At 38.7% G+C, this 18,321-nt stretch overlaps 1 protein-coding gene across 28 annotated transcripts in view; it reads right to left on the reverse strand.

Moving 5' to 3' along the window:
• MAP4 (microtubule associated protein 4) overlaps positions 1-18,321 on the reverse strand; it is a 178,966-nt gene that overhangs the window by 61,073 nt on the left and 99,572 nt on the right. For all 28 annotated transcript variants that reach the window (XM_048226770.2, XM_057312030.1, XM_048226771.2 and 25 more), the window contains one exon: positions 3,152-3,274. In XM_048226770.2, the coding sequence (XP_048082727.1) occupies positions 3,152-3,274 (123 nt within the window). The remainder of the gene's footprint in view (positions 1-3,151; positions 3,275-18,321) is intronic.

An 18,321-nucleotide genomic window follows, 5' to 3' on the forward strand; every position in this document is an offset into this window, starting at 1 on the left:
CTTAATGGCCAAAGACTGGATGCTTTCCCTCCAAGAAAGTAACAGAAGCAGGATGTCTGCTCTCACCACTTCTAGTTCATCACTGTACTGAAGGTTCTAGCCAGAAGAAACAGGCAAGAAAAAGAAAAGGCATCAAGACTGGAAATGAGGAACTAAAACTACATTTGTAGGGGCGCCTGGGTGGCACAGCGGTTAAGCATCTGCCTTCGGCTCAGGGCGTGATCCCGGCGTTATGGGATCGAGCCCCACATCAGGCTCCTCTGCTATGAGCCTGCTTCTTCCTCTCCCACTCCCCCTGCTTGTGTTCCCTCTCTCACTGGCTGTCTCTATGTCTGTCAAATAAATAAATAAAATCTAAATAAATAAATAAATAAATAAATAAATAAATAAATAAAACTACATTTGTAAATGACGGGATCTTACATGTGGGAAATCCTAAGGAATCCACTAAAAAACTACTAGAACTAGTGAGTTCAGCAAGGTTGGAAGATACAAGATCAATATACAAAAATCAATTGTATATCTATACCCTTCCATTCATAGCATCAAAAAGAATAAAATAGTAGGAATAAATTTTACAAACGGAAGTACAGAATTTATACTCTGAAAACTACAAAAATATTGTTGAAAGAAAAAAGATATAAAGGGAAAAACATCCCATGTTTATGGATTCAAAGACAGTATTGTAAAGATGGCAAAACTCCTCAACTTTATCTATAGATTCAATGCAACTCCTATCAGAATCCCAGCTGATTTCTTTATAGAAATTGACAAGCTGATTCTAAAATTCATATGGAATCACAAAAGACCCAGCCAGAGTAGCTAAAACAATCATTAAAAAATCAAAACAAAACAAAAAAACACCCCCAAAAAGTATGGAAAGCTCACCCCTCCTAATTGCAAAACTTACCACAAAGCTACAATAATCATGACAGTATAGTACTGGCATTAGGACAGACATACAGATCCAATGGAAAATAATCAAGAGTTGATAAACAAGACTATGTATCTCTGGCCAACAGATTTCAGCAAGGATGCCAAGATCACGAAATGGGGAAAATTATCAAAAAAATACACCTTGGACAACTTGGTATCAACATGCAAAATGATGAATTTGGATCTCTCTACCTCTCACCATACACACAAGTCAACTTAAAATGGATCAAAGACCTTAATACAAGAGCTGAAATTATAAAATTTTTAGAAGAAAACATAAGGATAGGAATGCCTGGGTGGCTCAGATGGTTAAGCATCTGCCTTCGGCTAAGGTCATGACCCCAGGGTCCTGGGATCAAGTCCCGCATCAGGCTCCTTGCTCAGCAGGGAGCCTGCTTCTCCCTCTGTCTGCCATTCCCAGTGCTTGTTCTCTAACAAATAAATAAAATCTTAAAAAAGAAAAAGAAAAAGAAAACATAAATGTTCATGACTTCATATTTGGCAGTGGAGTCTTAGTTATGACACCAAAGCATGAGCAACAAAAGAAAAACTAGATAAACTGGACTTCATCAAAATCAAAAACTTTAACGCATCAAAGGGCACTATCAAGAAAATTAGAAGACAACTCACAAAATGGGAGAAAATATTTGCGAATCATAAATCTGATAAGGGTCTAGTATATAAAGAACTCTTACAGGACAACAAAAAAGACGCACCAATTAAAATTGGGATAAAGGATCTAAATACACATTTCTCTAAGGACGATATACAAATAGCCAATAAACATATGAAAAAATAAAAAATAATCAACATCATTAGCCAACAGGAAAATGCAAATAAAAATCGTAACAAGATATCACTTCAATACCAATTAGGTTAGGTGTAATTTTTCAAAAGGGAAAACAAGGACTTTCAAGGATGTGGAGGAATTGGAAACCTAATCCACTACCGGTGGGAATATATAATGGTACAGTTGCTTTGGAAAATAGTTGGGCATGTACTCAAACGATTAAACATTGAGTTATCAAATGATCAACAATACCAATCTAGGTATAAACCCAAGGGAAATGAAAATAAATGTCTACACAAAAACCTGTACATGAGTGTTTATTTTATTTAAAGATTTTATTTATTTATTTGATAGAGCACAAGTAGGCAGGGAAAGGCAGAGGCAGAGGGAGAGGGAGGAGCAGACTCCCTGCTGAGCAAAAAGCCCAGCATGGGGCTGGATCCCGGGACCCCAGGACCATGACCCAAGCTGAAGGCAGACGCTTAACCGACTGAGCCACCCAGGTGCCCCATGTACATGAGTGTTTAAAACAGCATTACCAACAAAAGTAAAAAACAAAACAAACAAAAAAACACACAAACAACTTACACATTTATCAACTGATGAACAGATAAACAAAATGTGGTATATCCACACAATGGAATATTATGAGTTCCTCTGAAAGAATGAAGTACTGACCTCTGCCACAAAATGCATGATCCTTGAAAACTTTCTAAGTGAAAAAGCCAGTCACGAAAGACCACATATGATTTCATTTATATAAAATGTCCAGAACAGGTAAATTGAGAGAGACAGAAAGTAGACTAGTGGTTGCTTAGGGCTGGGGTGGATAAGGAGATAGGGAGTGGTATCTAAAGAATACAGGGTTTGTTTCTGAGGTAATAAAAATGTTCTAAAGTTGATTCTGGTGATAGCTGTATATATATATGTGAATATACTAAAAATCTGCTTTTTTTTTAAGATTTTATTTATTTATTTGAGAGAGAGAGGGAAGCATGAGTGGGGAAGGCGTGGAGGAGCAGAGGGAGAGGGAGAAGCAGACTCTCGCTGAGCAGGAAACCCGATGTGGGGCTTGATCCTAGGACCCTGGGATCGTGACCTGAGCCGAAGGCAGACACTTAACTGACTGAGCCACCCAGGCACCCCAGGAATTAAGGTTCTAAGGTACTACTGACCATTTGGTCTTCAATGAATATGAATTTCAGTTAAGTTACTCAAAACAGTCTTCGAAAGGGAGATCTGGAAGGGCATGCGCCTCAGAAGGAGGGATCGGGAGAAGAGGGTCAACTAATAATGTTCAGGGTAAAGGGCTACACTCTGGTTGTGCTTTTCGAGCTATGTGTAGGCTAAAAAGTTTTAGCTGAGTGGTGGCTACAAATTTTTCATGTTTATGTCATCACTCACACTGAGCAAACCTGCACTTACCAGTCTGGGTAGGATTCACCAACTGTTCTGGTTCAAAGCAAAAGTTTGTATTTTCTGGCCAGCTCTGGATATTCTGATATCCCTGGTAGGCCATTTTCTCTTCAAGGAATGGAGTTGGAGAACCTTCAAACAGAAACACGAAATAAAAGTTACAAGGTATTACTGTCTTCTCCTTCACTAGAATTGAGTTTCTACTAGTATCACAATTAGTACAATATGACAAAATCTATCTACCCTAGTGCCTTTCAAGAAATGTTTTAAAAATTTTAAGGCAGAAAAACATAATCAAAATACTGGAAGCATAGTGTGTTATAAGGTTAAAAACACTGCAGGATTATCTTCTGGTTATGGTATGTGAAAAGGTTAGTGATTTTTACCCACACAAGAACAAGTATAAAATCTGACAAAATTGTCAACAGCAATCATTTCAAGTCACCAAAATTTTTTAAAATGTCAGATCTAAATAAATGGGGAGATATACTACTCATTAACAGAAGACTGAATATTGTTAAGATGGCGATTCTCAAACTGACAATAGATTCAAGGCAATTACAATGAAAAGACCCAGAGGAAGGTGTCAACAAGCTCATTCCATAACTTATATGGAAATGTAAAAATCACAGAATAGCCAAAGCAGTTTTGAAGAAAAGCACACTGGAGGATTTAAATTACTTGATTTCAAAAGTTACTACAAATGTACAATAACCAAGTCAGTGTGGTATAGACCACACATTAGATAAATGGAGCAGAAGAGAATTCAGAAAGAAGACTGCATAAGTCGTGGATAACTGGTTTTTAACAGAGGTGCCAAGGTAATTCAATGGGGAAAGGATCATTTTTTCAACCAATGATACAGAAACAACTGGTCACTTACCTCATACCACATGCAAAATCTAACTCCAAATAGATTAAGAACCAAAATGTAAACAGGTGAAACTAAAAGAACTTGTAGAAGAAAACATAGGAGAAAAAAAAATCGCTGTGACCCTGGACTAGGCAAAGATTTCTTAGATATGTTGTCAAAGGCAGGATCCATAAAAGAAAAAAGCTGACGAACTGGACATCATTGAAATTTAAAACTTTTGCTTTTCAAAGATACCATTAAGAAAATGAAAAGAGAAGCCACAGACCGGGAGAAAATATTTGCAAATGACAAATCTAATAAAGGACCTGTATGCTGAAGAGATCAAAATCTCTTACAACATAATTATACTTATGGTCTACATTAGGTAAGTTTTACAAGAAACAAGTTCACTTATCACATTAAAAACTTAATATTTATAAGTAACTTAAATATTGGTACATACTGTGTGTCCAAAACCGTGTTTAAGCATTTAATAGGGGGAAATAGCTACTTCAGTCTTTTTGCTTAGTTTTGTTTATACTTGCGACAATGTATAAAGTTTTAATCTTATTTCCCTTACATTTTGTTTGTTCTGATCATATTTATTAAAATGTTATTCTTTGTTGAGTCTAATAATAAAAAATTAAGTCTTGGAAAAAACCTCTTACAACACAATTATAAGAGAAGCAACTCAATTTTAATTGCACAAAAGATTTCAACTGACCTTTTCATCAAAGAAAATATACAAATGGATAATATGCACATGAAAAGAAGCTCATCATCATTAGTCGTTAGCGAAATGCAAATTGAAATCACTATGAGACGCCAGGAGTTTGTGAAGATGTAGAGAAAAAGGAAATTTCTTTCATTCCTGGATGGACTTTAAAAATTAGTTTGATGGTTTCCTTTTCTTTTTTTTATGAACAGTGTAATTGAGATATAAATCTACCCTTTAAATGAGTGTAGAGTCCAGCGGGTTTTAGTACATTCGCTGAGTTATACAACCACCACCAACTTCAGAAAATTTTTATTATTCCAAATCCTATACCCATTTCCCTTTCCCACCAGCCCCTAACAATTACTAACCTACTTTCCGTTTCTGTGGATTTGCCTATTCTAGATACATCATATAAATGTCATCATACGATATGTGGCCTTTTATGACTGGTTTATTTCACTTAGCAGTATTTCCAAGGATTGTCCATGTGCCATGTGTCAGAATTTCACAGCTTTGTAAGGCCAAATAATATTCCACTGTATGGATATCATCTACTAACATCTGATTGTTTCCATTTTTGGCTACTGTAAATAATGCTGCTATGAACATTAAGTATAGGTTTTCATGTGGGCATATGTTTCCAATTCTACTGGGTATATGCCTAAATAGAATTTCTAGGTCATATAGCAACTCTTACGTTTAACATTTTGAGGAACTGCCAAACTGTTTTTGCAAAGCGCTTACACCATTTTACAATCCCAACCAACAATGTATGAGTTTGTTTCTCCACGTCTTCACCAACACTTGTTGATCTTTTTTATTTTAGCTATGCCAGATGTGAGTGTGAAGTCTATCCCACTGTGGTTTTAATTTGCATTTCCCTAATGACTAGTACTGTTCTGCATATTTTCATTGCTTATCAGTCATTTGCAATTTTCATTGCTTATCAGTCATTTGCATTTTTTTTTTTTTAAGAAATTTCTATTCAAGGAGCACCTGGGTGGTGCAGTCAGTTAAGCACCCAATTCTTAGTATGGCTTGGGTCGTGAGATCGAGCCCTGAGTCTGGCTCCATGCGCAGTGCACAGTCCGCTTGGGATTCTCTCCCTCTCCCTCTGCCTGTCCCGCTCATACTCTCTCTATATAATAAACAAATCTTGCTTAAAAAAAAAAAAGTCTATTCAATTTTTTAATTGAGCCATTGGGGTTTTTGAAATTATTGAGATATAAGATTCACTTTCTTTTTTTAATTCAAGCACAGTTAACATACAGTTGTATTAGTTTCAGGAGTACAATGTAATGATTCAACAATTCCATACATTACTCAGTGCTCATCACCTTACCTATTTCACCCATCCCCCCAACCCACCTTTCCTCTGGCAAGCACCAGTCTGTTCTCTGTATTTACGGATGTGCTTCTTTTTATCTTTGTCCATTTGTTTTGTTTCTTAAATTCCACGTATGAGTGAAATCATATCTTATTTGTCTTCCTCTGACATATTTATTGCACTTAGCATTCTACCCTCTAGATCCATCCAAGATTCATTTTCTTGATGATGTCCTTGGAGCACAAAAAATTTTTAATTTTGATAAAGTCCAATTTTTTTTTAAGATTTTATTTTTAAGTCATCTCTACACCCAATGTAGTACTCAAACTTACAACTCCGAGACCAAGAGCCACATACTCCTCTGACTGAGCCAGCCACGCCCTCTGATAAAGTCTAATTTATCTGCTTTTCTTTTGTCACTTGTGCTTTGGAGCCCTAAGAAACCGTTACTGGCTGATCCAGGTTCGTAACAATCTATGCCCATGTTTTCTTCTAGGAGACTTTTCCTTTTACCTCTTATATTTAGATATGTGATCCATTTTATTTTTTTATGTGATATTAGGTAGGAGGTCCTGACTTCATTCTTTTGCAAATAGATATCTCCAGTTTCCCAGCCCCATTTGTTGAAAAGACTATAGTAACCCCCCCTTGGATACGTTTCAAGACACCCTCCTGCCCCAGGGACACCTGAAACTACAGACAGTACTGAACCCTACATACGCTATGCTTTTTCCTATTCACACATATCTATGATAAAGTTTAATTTATAAATTAGACACAGCAAGAGATTAACAACAATAATAAAATAGAACAATTACAATATACTGTAAATAAAAGTTTATGTGAATGTGGTCTATCAAAATATCTTATTGTACTATATTCACCCTTCTTGTGATGATGTGAGATGGTAAAATGCCTACATGATCGCGATGAAGTGAGGTGAATGACGCAGGCTTTGTGATGTAGTGTTAGGCTACTACTGACCTGTTACGTCAGAAAGAGGACTATCTGCTTTCATACCGCAGTTAACCACAAGTAATTGAAACCATGGAAAGCAAAATCGCGGATAAGGGGATGCTACTGTATTCTTCCCTCACTGATTTATCTTGGCACCCTTGCTCAAAGATGTAAGAGTTTATTTCTAGACTCTGACAGTTTCTTAAAATGTTAAACATGTCTGACTCAGCAATTTCAATCTCAGGTATCTACCCAAGAGAAATCAAAACACATATCTATACAAAAACGAATATCTTAATATTCACAGCTGCATTATTCATAACAGCTAAAAATTAGAAACCCAATGTGCATCAGCTGGTGAATGGCTAAACAAAATATAGTTTATGCATAATAATGCACACGAAGCAAAATCGAGTGGAATGGGGAATGAACTGCTGATAATCACTACAATACAGATGAGCCTTAAAAAGCATTACGGTATGTGAGAAAAGCAAGACAGAAAAGACTATCTACGTATAATTCTGTTTACATGAATTTTCTAGAAAAGATAAAACTATAAAGACAGAAAGTAGAACAGTGGTTACCTAGACTGTAAGCAGGAATGGGAACTAGCATCAGTGGGCCCAGGGAACTCTGAGGGTGATAAAAATATTCTCAAAATGGATTAGGGTGACTTTAGCATATACTTCCTCGTTAGGAGAAGGAACTTTGGTTGAGAAGGGCACGAAAGTTAAATGAGAAAGAAGTTCTGAAAGGCTGAATAGCCACAGTACCAAAGTTTAAAGCTTCCCTACTATCTTCCTTCTGGAAAACAGATGAGGACCTAAAGAAGATGTGGCTGGGAGAAGGAGAAGGCTGCGCCACAGGGTACTTATAAAAAGTTCTACGGCTAATACACCAACTGCTAACCTCAAGGCAAAGTGGGAGTGAAGTGACAGGACTCCTCTTGTTAGCAGCCGACTCATCAGGCTGCCTCTAGGTGCAAATGCTCCCCTTCGGGGCACCTGGGTGGTACAGCGGTTAAGCGTCTGCCTTCGGCTCAGGGCGTGATCCCGGCGTTATGGGATCCAGCCCCACATCAGGCTCCTCCGCTAGGAGCCTGCTTCTTCCTCTCCCACTCCCCCTGCTTGTGTTCCCTCTCTCACTGGCTGTCTCTATCTCTGTCAAATAAATAAATAAATAAAATCTTTAAAAAAAAAAATGCTCCCCTTCAATGTGGCCCTTTATTTTCATGTTTCATAGAACCACTTAAATCTCATTTCACCTACATGAAGTGGTTTGGGGGGAAAGGAGAGAAGAAGAATAAAACAAAATCATTTATCCTCGATTTGCATTTTCTAAAATGCTCCTTCAGGAACATCTCCTGAGAGGATCTTGGATATCGGAAGATTTTTTTTTCTATAAACATTTTTACTTAAGCCTCATAAGTCTGTGAATTTATCTTCCATGTCTACAAGAATGGAAGGTGAATAATATACTCTAATTTTAATCAAGATATTTAATTATCATTTTGTAACTAAAACTCTTCTTACATAAGTAAAACACCAAATCCCTAAGAAACGTATCTGCTGGAAGGCAGGACAGTTAACGTCATCAATGGCAAACCCTCCCGGGGTTCTGTGTGTTAACCAGAGCCTCCAGCAGGAGTGGTTTCTCTCTGGAGGTTATTATGGGCACTGACCTGCACACAATTAAGAAACTTCTGCCATAAGTTGTAAGAAAAGGAAACACATCAATTCTTCAAAAGAAGATGTACTCTTTCCAAAATTTAAGCAATGTTTTTAACAACTTTTTTTTTTTTTTTAAAGATTTTATTTATTTATGTGACAGAGAGACAGCCAGCGAGAGAGGGAACACAGCAGGGGGAGTGGGAGAGGGAGAAGCAGGCTCATAGCAGAGGAGCCCGACGTGGGACTCGATCCCGGTACGCTGAGATCACGCCCTGAGCCGAAGGCAGACGCTTTAACGACTGCGCCACCCAGGCGCCCCAACAACTGTCTTTTTAAGATAGAAACTGATCGTCCTAATCGTCTCGCATCAGTGACAGTTTACAAGGGATGATATAGAGATAGTCCACACATGGCTATTCCCTAGGTCAACTCTCACTAAATGACACAAGTACAAAAGTAAATGCCTCTGGCTAAGGTACAACTTGGAGCCAGGGAGAAGAGAAAAACTTAGCAATACAGTTCAGATACGGAGGCTACTACCAGCAGAGATGTCAATACCCTGTAATGGGGTCCTGTAAATTCATGTCTAAGCACCTCCAGAGGTTGGAATGATCACCTCCGTTTCTCCAAGCACCTCCTCCTCCTTTTGGTCTCTCCCCCGCTATGCTTTCTTTTTTCTGTCCCTCCATTAGCTTTAAAAGAGCCAACTTTATTTTTTATTTTCTTATCTTTTTAATTTTTGAGGGAGAGAGTGAATTTATGTGCAAGCAGGGGTGAATAGGTGAAGAGGAGGAGGGAGAATCTTTTTTTTTTTTCTTTTTTTTTAAGATTTATTTTAAAGAGAGATAAAGAGAGCTCGTATGCGGAGGGGAGGGGCAGAGGGAGAGAAAGTCTTAAGCAGACTTCCCATGGAGTGTAGAACGCTATGCCGGGCTCAATGTAAGGCCTGATCTCATGACCCTGAGATCATGACCCTAAGATCAAAACCCCAGCTGAAACCAAGAGTCCAACACTTAACCAAATGTGCCACCCAGGTGCTCTGGGGACAGAGAATCTTATGCAGGTTCCATGTCCATTGCAGAGCTCCACGCCGGGCTCGATCCCAGGACCCTGAGATCATGACCTGAGCCAAAATCAAGAGCTGGACATTTAATCAACTGAGCCACCCGGGGGTGCCCCAAGAGAACTAACTTTAAACAGCATTTCAACACATGGAAGTTCTGCAGAGCTGACTGCAGTCTAATTGGCTTAGTTGTGGGTTTAATTTTCTGTAATACCTAATATGTATTCTTCACTATTTCAGCAGACATATAGAGACAATTTTGTATAGACCACATACCTGTTTTTACGCAGTGCTGGAGAAGTGGGGAAAGTATTCAGCACAGCCAAATATACCACAAGTTGAGGTCGTGGTTAAGAATGGGAAAATAAGGGGCACCTGGGTGGCTCAGTTGTTAAGCTGAGGCTCAGGGTGTGATCCTGCCTTTGGCTCAGGGCGTGATCCCAGAGTTCTAGGATCGAGCCCCATGTCAGGCTCCTCTGCTGGAGGCCTGCTTCTCCCTCTCCCACTCCCCCTGCTTGTGTTCCCTCTCTCGCTGGTTGTCTCTATCTCTGTCAAATGAATAAATTAAAAAAAATCTTTAAAAAACAAAGAATGGGAAAATAAGGAGCACACCAATTTGAATGGAAAAAGCTTACAGAGGACAGCAGTTCTTCACAGAGGGCCACTAGAGAATAGCTAGGATGTCAAAGGCCAAAAAAAGCAGACCCCAAGATTTGTCTGCCTGCATCCCTTCCAAAGGGGAACAGCCCTATTCCCTCCCAGGCGCTCCTGGTGCAGAGGTCAATCACCGTGTTTTTGCTTTCCTGACCGAAGGAGTTCAACTGTGATTCAACCGGGCCAGAAGTCCTTTGGAGAAATTTGATATACAGACATTCTGACATTTTGGATCTTGAGCCATAATGATACACTTAGGCTGTCAGTGGCCCTCTTTCCCACCTTGAAAGAGTCTGCCTGAGAATGAAGCCAAAGAGAGGGCAGGGGAGAACAGAAGGGGACAATAAAGAGTAGGAGAGAGGGAGAAAGGCAGAGTGTGAGTGAGTGAAGCAGAGAAAGAGAGAACAAGGGGAGGAGAGAAAAGCAAAAGAGAGACTTATGAGCCAAGTATGATTCTAAAAGCCTTATATGTTTTAAAAAAAATCTAGCTGTAGGCAGCCAACAAATATATAAATGTATAGTCCCTAGTTCTTTTAAGGTTCAAACCCTGGCTCTGCTACTTAACTCTGGGTGTGACCTTGAGACTTTTAGAGCCACAGACCACCAACCTAGAGTTAAAAAAAAAAAAAGGTTGTGAGGTTGTGACACACAATTTTTAAAATGCATTTTAATTCTAAAATTAAATTGAGACCTCTGACTTATCCACTCATCTTTATATCTCTCAAAAACCTAGTAAAATATAACTTACACATAAGTATTCAGAAGTTATTAGATAAATGAAGTACCTGAACATTTGTTAAGCCAGAACGACTATTATAAATCAAAAAACAAACCACAGTGTCCTTGGGAAGGTTCACAAGTGGCATATGAAGGAGGGAAGAGAAAGAGGTGGCAAATACTTGCATAAACACTTCTTAAAATTAATAAAAATATAAATAACAAATTTTTATGGATTGACTTATCTCACGTCTCAAATCACAAAAGCACAAATGTAACAACACAGCTCCGTTCTGGATTATTAAAGAGAAATTAACCAGAAAATGGCAGGAGAAAATAGTTTTCTGATGCTCTGAGGCTGAAGTTAAGAATCGATCTGTCACTGACTCAACAGTACTATAAGCAGCAGTCTCAAAACCTGGTCCTTAGTTACCTTCCAGAATCATTTTTCTTCCCCCTTTATTTATTATTAAATATTTTAATCAATCTGTAGCAGAGTTTAAACAACAGAAAGGGAAGGAGGGAGGGAGGAAGACAGAACAAACAAGTAAGCAAGCAAACAAAGGGTTGGGCACCAACTGAAATATTTGAATTCCTGACTCTTCTCCGACCAAAAGCTTAAATGTATAAATTTGGGACAGCGTTTTTGTCTCTCTTCGTTTCAGTAATGACCTCTAAGGATATTTGTTCAGTTCTAGAATTACAGTAATAAAAAAACATGCTATCAATAATTTTATATTCTATAGTACAGTACTAGAACTTCCACCTTTGAACCGCTTCCTGTTTAGAGGAGGTGTACCTACCATCTACTATTTCAACGCTCATAAAGGCAATTTGTTTAGGGCTTCAAAAATGACAAATGCTTCTCGTAGAAAATTAATGCAAATGTTGGATACTAATCTAAGACTCTTCTTTATCCACTGAAATGAACCCACAGCAGGGTTATGCCCCACTCCTCTGGGCAGGCTAGTCCCCTCATGACCCCTGCTGAAACCCCTGCTTCTGCTACCCCTGTGCCTTTGCTCAAACATCAACCTCTGGGGCGCCTGGGTGGCTCAGTCGTTAAGCGTCTGCCTTCGGCTCCAGGTGTGATCCCGGCGTTATGGGATCGAGCCCCACATCAGGCTCCTCCGCTATGAGCCTGCTTCTTCCTCTCCCACTCCCCCTGCTTGTGTTCCCTCTCTTGCTGGCTGTCTCTCTCTGTCAAATAAATAAATAAAATCTTTAAAAAAAAAAAAATCAACCTCTGCCTGCTGCTGGGCCCACAACCCAAAGCCGTGACTCGAGGCTCAGGTTCCACACAGCCTCTCTCATGACTTCAGCGCCCGTTCTTCTCCTCTTCGCTCTTTCAACATTCACTGTTCCTAGAAAACAATTTAGTCCCTGAACACGTATTTCCTTATTAGTCTCAAATTTTTTTTTTAATTTTAAATACTTAAACCTTTTTTTTTTAAAGATTTTATCTATTTATTTGTCAGAGAAAGAGAGCACAAGCAGGGGGAGCAGCAGGCAGAGGGAGAAGCAGGCTCCCTGCTGAGCAAGGAGTCTGATGTGGGACTTGATCCCAGGACCCTGGGATCATGACCCGCGCTGACGGCAGACGCTTAACCAACTGAGCCATCCAGGCGTCCCTTAAATATTTAAACCTTTAAGTGTTCTATGTTCATCATTTTAAAAATTAATTATTTAACATGTATTAATCTTCTTTCTCCGGTTCATTATGTTTTGTTAAAAAGTAAAGATTGTGCTATTACTTTATTTCTTCAAAAAGCCTAGCTCACTGCATGGCACAGAATGGCATTCAATAAATAAACTGCTACTGAAATTATTACAAGGTCATTTTTTCTGGACTGGATTATTTAAGTTAATAAATTCACACCATACATAAAATTTTTTGGAAAGTGATTTATGTTTAGTATGAAAAAGATAAGAAACCCCAGGACAGTTTAAACAATAATCTATGATGTTTAAAATAAATATTAAAAGGCTAGTGATTCTGCTTACCCTTTGGTTAAAAAAAAACCAAAAACCAATTTAATTTTTTTAAATTACTGGAAATCGACATACAAAGTTTATCAGTTTCAGGTGTACACATACTGATTCGACAATTCTATACACTACTCACTGCTCACCACGGTAAGCGTAGTTACCATCTATCACCGTACAACGTTCTTGCAATTATTAATATTTTTAAAAAGACTTATTTATTTGAGAGAGAGAAAGAAAGAGCAAGCACAAACCGGAGGGAAGAGGGAGAAGGAGAGAGTTTCAAGCAGACTCTGAGCTGAGCGTGTAGCCCAACTCGGGGCTCAATCTCAGGACCATGCTGAGATCACGACCTGAGCCAAAACCAAGAGTCAGAAGCTTAACCAACTATGCCACCCAGGCACCCCCATTACCACAATTATTACTGACTATATTCCCTATGCTGCACTTTTCATCTCTGTGACTTATTTTACACTTGGAAGTTTGAACCTCTTAATCCCATTCATCTATTTTGCCCTCCCCCCCCCCCACCACCTCCCCTCTGGCAACCACCAGTTCTCTGTATTTCAGAGTCTGCTTGTTCCTTTGTTTTTTTTTTTAGATTCCATATGTAAGTGGAATCATATGGTAATTTGTCTTTTTCTGTCTGATTTATTTCACTTAGCACAATACCCTTTAGGTCCACCAACGTTGTCGCAAATGGCAAGATTTTGTTCTTTTTTATGGTTGAGTAAAATTGTTTCTACACACACGCGCGCGCGCGCACTCATGCCCCACATCTTCTTTATCCATTCATCTGTCAATGGACACTTGGGTTCCTTGCGTATCTTGGCTATTGTAAATAATTTGCAATAATATGCAATAAACATAGGGATGCATATGTCTTGCAGTAAATACTCAGTAGTAGAATAACTGGATTGTATGTTATTTCTATTCTTAATCTTTTGAGGAACCTCCATACTATTTTCCACAGTGGTCGTACGAGGGTTCCCGTTTTCCCCATATCCTAGCCAACACTTGTTACTTCTTGTCTTTTTTGTAGAGGCCACTTTTAGGCAACAGGCCTGAGCAAAGAAAACTTGAATAAGGGAAAAAGGCATATGGGGACCATTGAGCTGAATGCAAACAGGCTCATGAAGCTACCCACCTTAAAACAGCCATAGGCCCTAACTGACCAATTACAACCAGGCACAGGATTCCTAAGGTTACCCCAAAGAGGGAAAATCCCATCCGACCCTACACTTCCTCACTCCACCCTCACCACCACCTCAAGGCAGACAGTCTCTCTTTTATGCTGTCCGACCCACAGCTCCCTTGTGGTGTATTCAGTAAACTTCCCTCTTTTTTGTTCTGCCTTGGATGAATTCTTTCACCACCGGGACTGCCAGCCCCCACCCAATTGGGACGCCTGGCATTTGGTGGCCCCCCTATCTGATCAGAGCATCCCATATTTTTGATACTAGTCATTCTAACTCGGGTGAAGTGATACCTCATTGTGGTAAAACAAAATAAAAAAATCTCACAATTTCTTTTAAAGATTTTAGTTTTAGGTAATTTCTACACCCAACATGGGGCCTAACCCCACAATCCTGAGATCAAGAGTTGCACGCTCTCCTGACTGAGCCAGCCAGGTGCCCCCCATACCCACAATTTTTAATCACAGAAGTGAATACATTTTCCTCATACATTCTGGGGAAGAAACCGGCATCTCTGGTTTTTAGATGCAGAAGGCACTGGCTATGTTCCCTCCACAGTGGTGCTGCAGCACAGCCTGGAGCAGCTCTCTCAGGAGCAATGTGGAGAAGAGCCAGCCTCCAGCCAACAGTATTATTAATGAGCAAATCTGACAGAGGCTCACTCCCACATCTTCATTCAATGCTACTGACCTAGATTTCCTTCTGAAAACTCCACAGCAAAACCAGGCAAACTCCCTTGCAGGAACAACAGCCTTCAGAATACATTTTTTTTTTTCCAGCATAACTACAATCTACTCAGAGAATCTATTTCAGTAAAAAAAAAAAAAAAAAAACAACAACGAAAAAAGAAAAAAAGAAATTCTAAACAAGAAGCAATTTACATAACGCAACAGGAACAACCCTAGATACCCTGGTCCTCCTAAAAGATTCTAGAATGGATAAAAAACAGGAGCCGGTATCTACTGTGACACTGGAGCATTTAACAATGAAGGCAACTGGTTAAATATTAAAAGTACCAACTAATCAAGCAGTAATATCTGTATATAAAAGCCAGAACAATTCTATCAAGTAAGATCCATTCCAAGTCTGTGCATAAGACAGACCAACAGATTTTAATAAAACAGATTACAAAACATTCACTGATAAGGTTTCAGATTCTACGCTGTGAAAACCTTCAAGAAACTACCACTTGTCAAGTTTTAATGTCAAGTCAAAGAATATCCAGTTACCTGAAAAGGAACACTGTCAAAATACTCCTCCTCTTAACTACATATATATGAGACAGATTGTCTTCATACTCTTCATCTCAAACAACATATTGTGACAGACTGAATGCAGAGGCAGACTGCAGTATCCAGCTGTCTTCTATTAAAGCAGATAGTCAAGACATTTAGAAAAACGTAAAACAACACAGTACTTCCTACCAAACTTTTTTAGAAACTATACTTATTAAAAATGTTAATGATTATATTTTAATCTAATAAATATTTTTTAAAGTCTCTCAGTTTTTATATCTAATTTGATAAATATTGGCAGATGTAACCCATATAAACAAAAGCTCTTCGGGGTCCTTAATAATTTTGTAACCAGCTTTACTCAGGTACAACTGACAAACAATGAGCTGCACATATTTAAAGTGTACAGTTTGATAAATTTTGAGGTAAGTATGCCCTCACAGAGAGTGAACATATCCATCACCCTGAAAAGTTTCCTAATTTTTATGCATTAAATTGTCTTGATACCAACAGGTTTGAGAACTGATGACTTAAGAGTATTTAGAGACAGTCGCCCTCTAGAGATCACTTTTTTTTTTTTTTTTTTTTAAGATTTTATTTGAGAGGGGCGCCTGGGTGGCTCAGTCATTAGGCGTCTGCCTTCGGCTCAGGGCGTGATCCCAGCGTCCTGGGATCGAGCCCACATCAGGCTCCTCCGCTGGGGGCCTGCTTCTTCCTCTCCCACTCCCCCTGCTTGTGTTCCCTCTCTCGCTGGCTGTCTCTCTCTGTCAAATAAATAAATAAAATCTTTTAAAAAAAAAAAGATGTTATTTGAGAGCATGAGAGAGAGAGAGCGCACACGAGCAGGGGAGGAGGAGAGAGGGACAAGCAGACTCCACACTGAGCGTGGAGCCCTATACAGGGCTTGATTCCAGGACGCCAAGATCATGACCTGAGCTGAAACGAAGAAGAGTCAGAGATTAAACCGACTGAGCCACCCAGGCATCCTGAGAATACTGCTATTTATTTGGAGGGAAAAGAAAAAGGATAAAGAAGGAGGAAAAAGAACACTGGGCAGAAAGACTCAGCTTTGGTGAGATCTTAGTTATTAGCTCATTTAATTCCCCTGAACCTCAATATCTGGATTATATCATGAAAGGATTATACCGGTATCTGGTCTTTCAGCTTCCTTCCAGTTCTAAAAGTCTATTAGTCCACATCCCTACATATACACTGTAGACTCACGTGTAACGATCACCCTTCTAGCTCCTTTCCCCAACACCCCCACCTCCAAGCATCGAGAAATCCAAGACAAAGTTCAGGCTTTGACATAACATTAAAACTTGACAAGTGGCAGTTTCTTTTTTTTTTTTTTTTAGATAATTTATTTGTTTATTTGTCAGAGAGAGAGAGAGAGACCACAAGCAGAGGGAGAAGCAGGCTCCCTGCTAAGCAGGAGCCCAATGCAGGACTCGATCCCAAGACCCTGAGGTCATGACCTGAGCTGAAGACAGACGCTTAACCATCTGAGCCACTCAGGTGTCCCAACAAGTGGCAATTTCTTAGAGGTTTTTCACAATGTAGAATCTGAAACCTTATCAGTGAATGTTCTGTAATCTGTTATATTAAAATCTGTTGGTCTACCTTACATTTGGAATGGATCTTATTTGATAGAATTGTTCTGGCTTTGATATATATACAGATATTACTGCTTGATTAGTTGGTACTTTTAAGTTTATGCTTCTGTGATACAAACTTAGCCATCTGAGAAATGAGGAAACACATAATACACTATCTCGCTAAGGGTAAACTGTATGATGAAAGTATTTAACTTACATGAAAAGAGTTAAGTAAGAAAATTAATGCTGGCAAGAGGGTTTCACAGCACAAAGACAGGGCAATCTCTGAATATGGCATTTTCAATTACCATTAACAATGTAAATAACACATTTGAGAAATGTGTTAGATTATTATTACAAAGATAAATCAAAATTGAACAGGCAAATAGCATGTATATACATACATAAATATATATCACAGAAAGATAAAGCAATTGTGGCAAAATATTGGTGAATCAAGAAAAACATACAAAAGTTCTTTGTTTTATTTGTTCTAGTCTCTCAACATTTTTCTATCTTTGAAATTATTTCAAAATAAAAATTTCAGTTTTTCTGATTCGAAGGGGCACGTGCACCCCAATGCTTATAGCAGCAATGTCTACAAGAGCCAAAATATGGAAAGAGCCCAGATATTAACCAACAGATGAATGCATAAAGAAGATGTGATATATTTAGACAGTGAAATATGACTCAGCCATCAAAAAGAATGAAATCTTGCCATTTGGAATGACGTGGCTAGAACTAGAGGGTATTATGTTAAGCGAAGTGAGTCAGTCAGAGAAAGACAAATACCATATGATTTCACTCATATATGGAAATTAAGAAACAACACAGATGAACATAGGGGAAGGGAAGGAAAACTAAAGTAAGATAAAAACAGAGAGGGAGCCAAACCATGAGACTCTTAACCATAGGAAATAAACTGAGGATTGCTGGAAGGGGAGCATCCAGGGGGGATGGGATAACTGGGTGATAGGCACTAAGGAGGGCACTTGATGAAATGAGCACCGGGTGTGACATTCAACTGATGAATCACCAAATTCTACCCTGAAACTAATACACTATGTGTTAACTAAATTGAATTTAAATTAAAAAATTTAAAAATCTTTCAATATTTCTATTTCCTACAAATAGAAAGTGATAGAAGAAAGCTAACGCCTCAGATTTTCAGCTAATTCCAATTTTTATAATAAAATAGATTTAAA

The sequence above is a fragment of the Ursus arctos genome, unplaced genomic scaffold (genome assembly GCF_023065955.2).
Source record: "Ursus arctos isolate Adak ecotype North America unplaced genomic scaffold, UrsArc2.0 scaffold_14, whole genome shotgun sequence".
NCBI classification, from domain to species: domain Eukaryota; kingdom Metazoa; phylum Chordata; class Mammalia; order Carnivora; family Ursidae; genus Ursus; species Ursus arctos.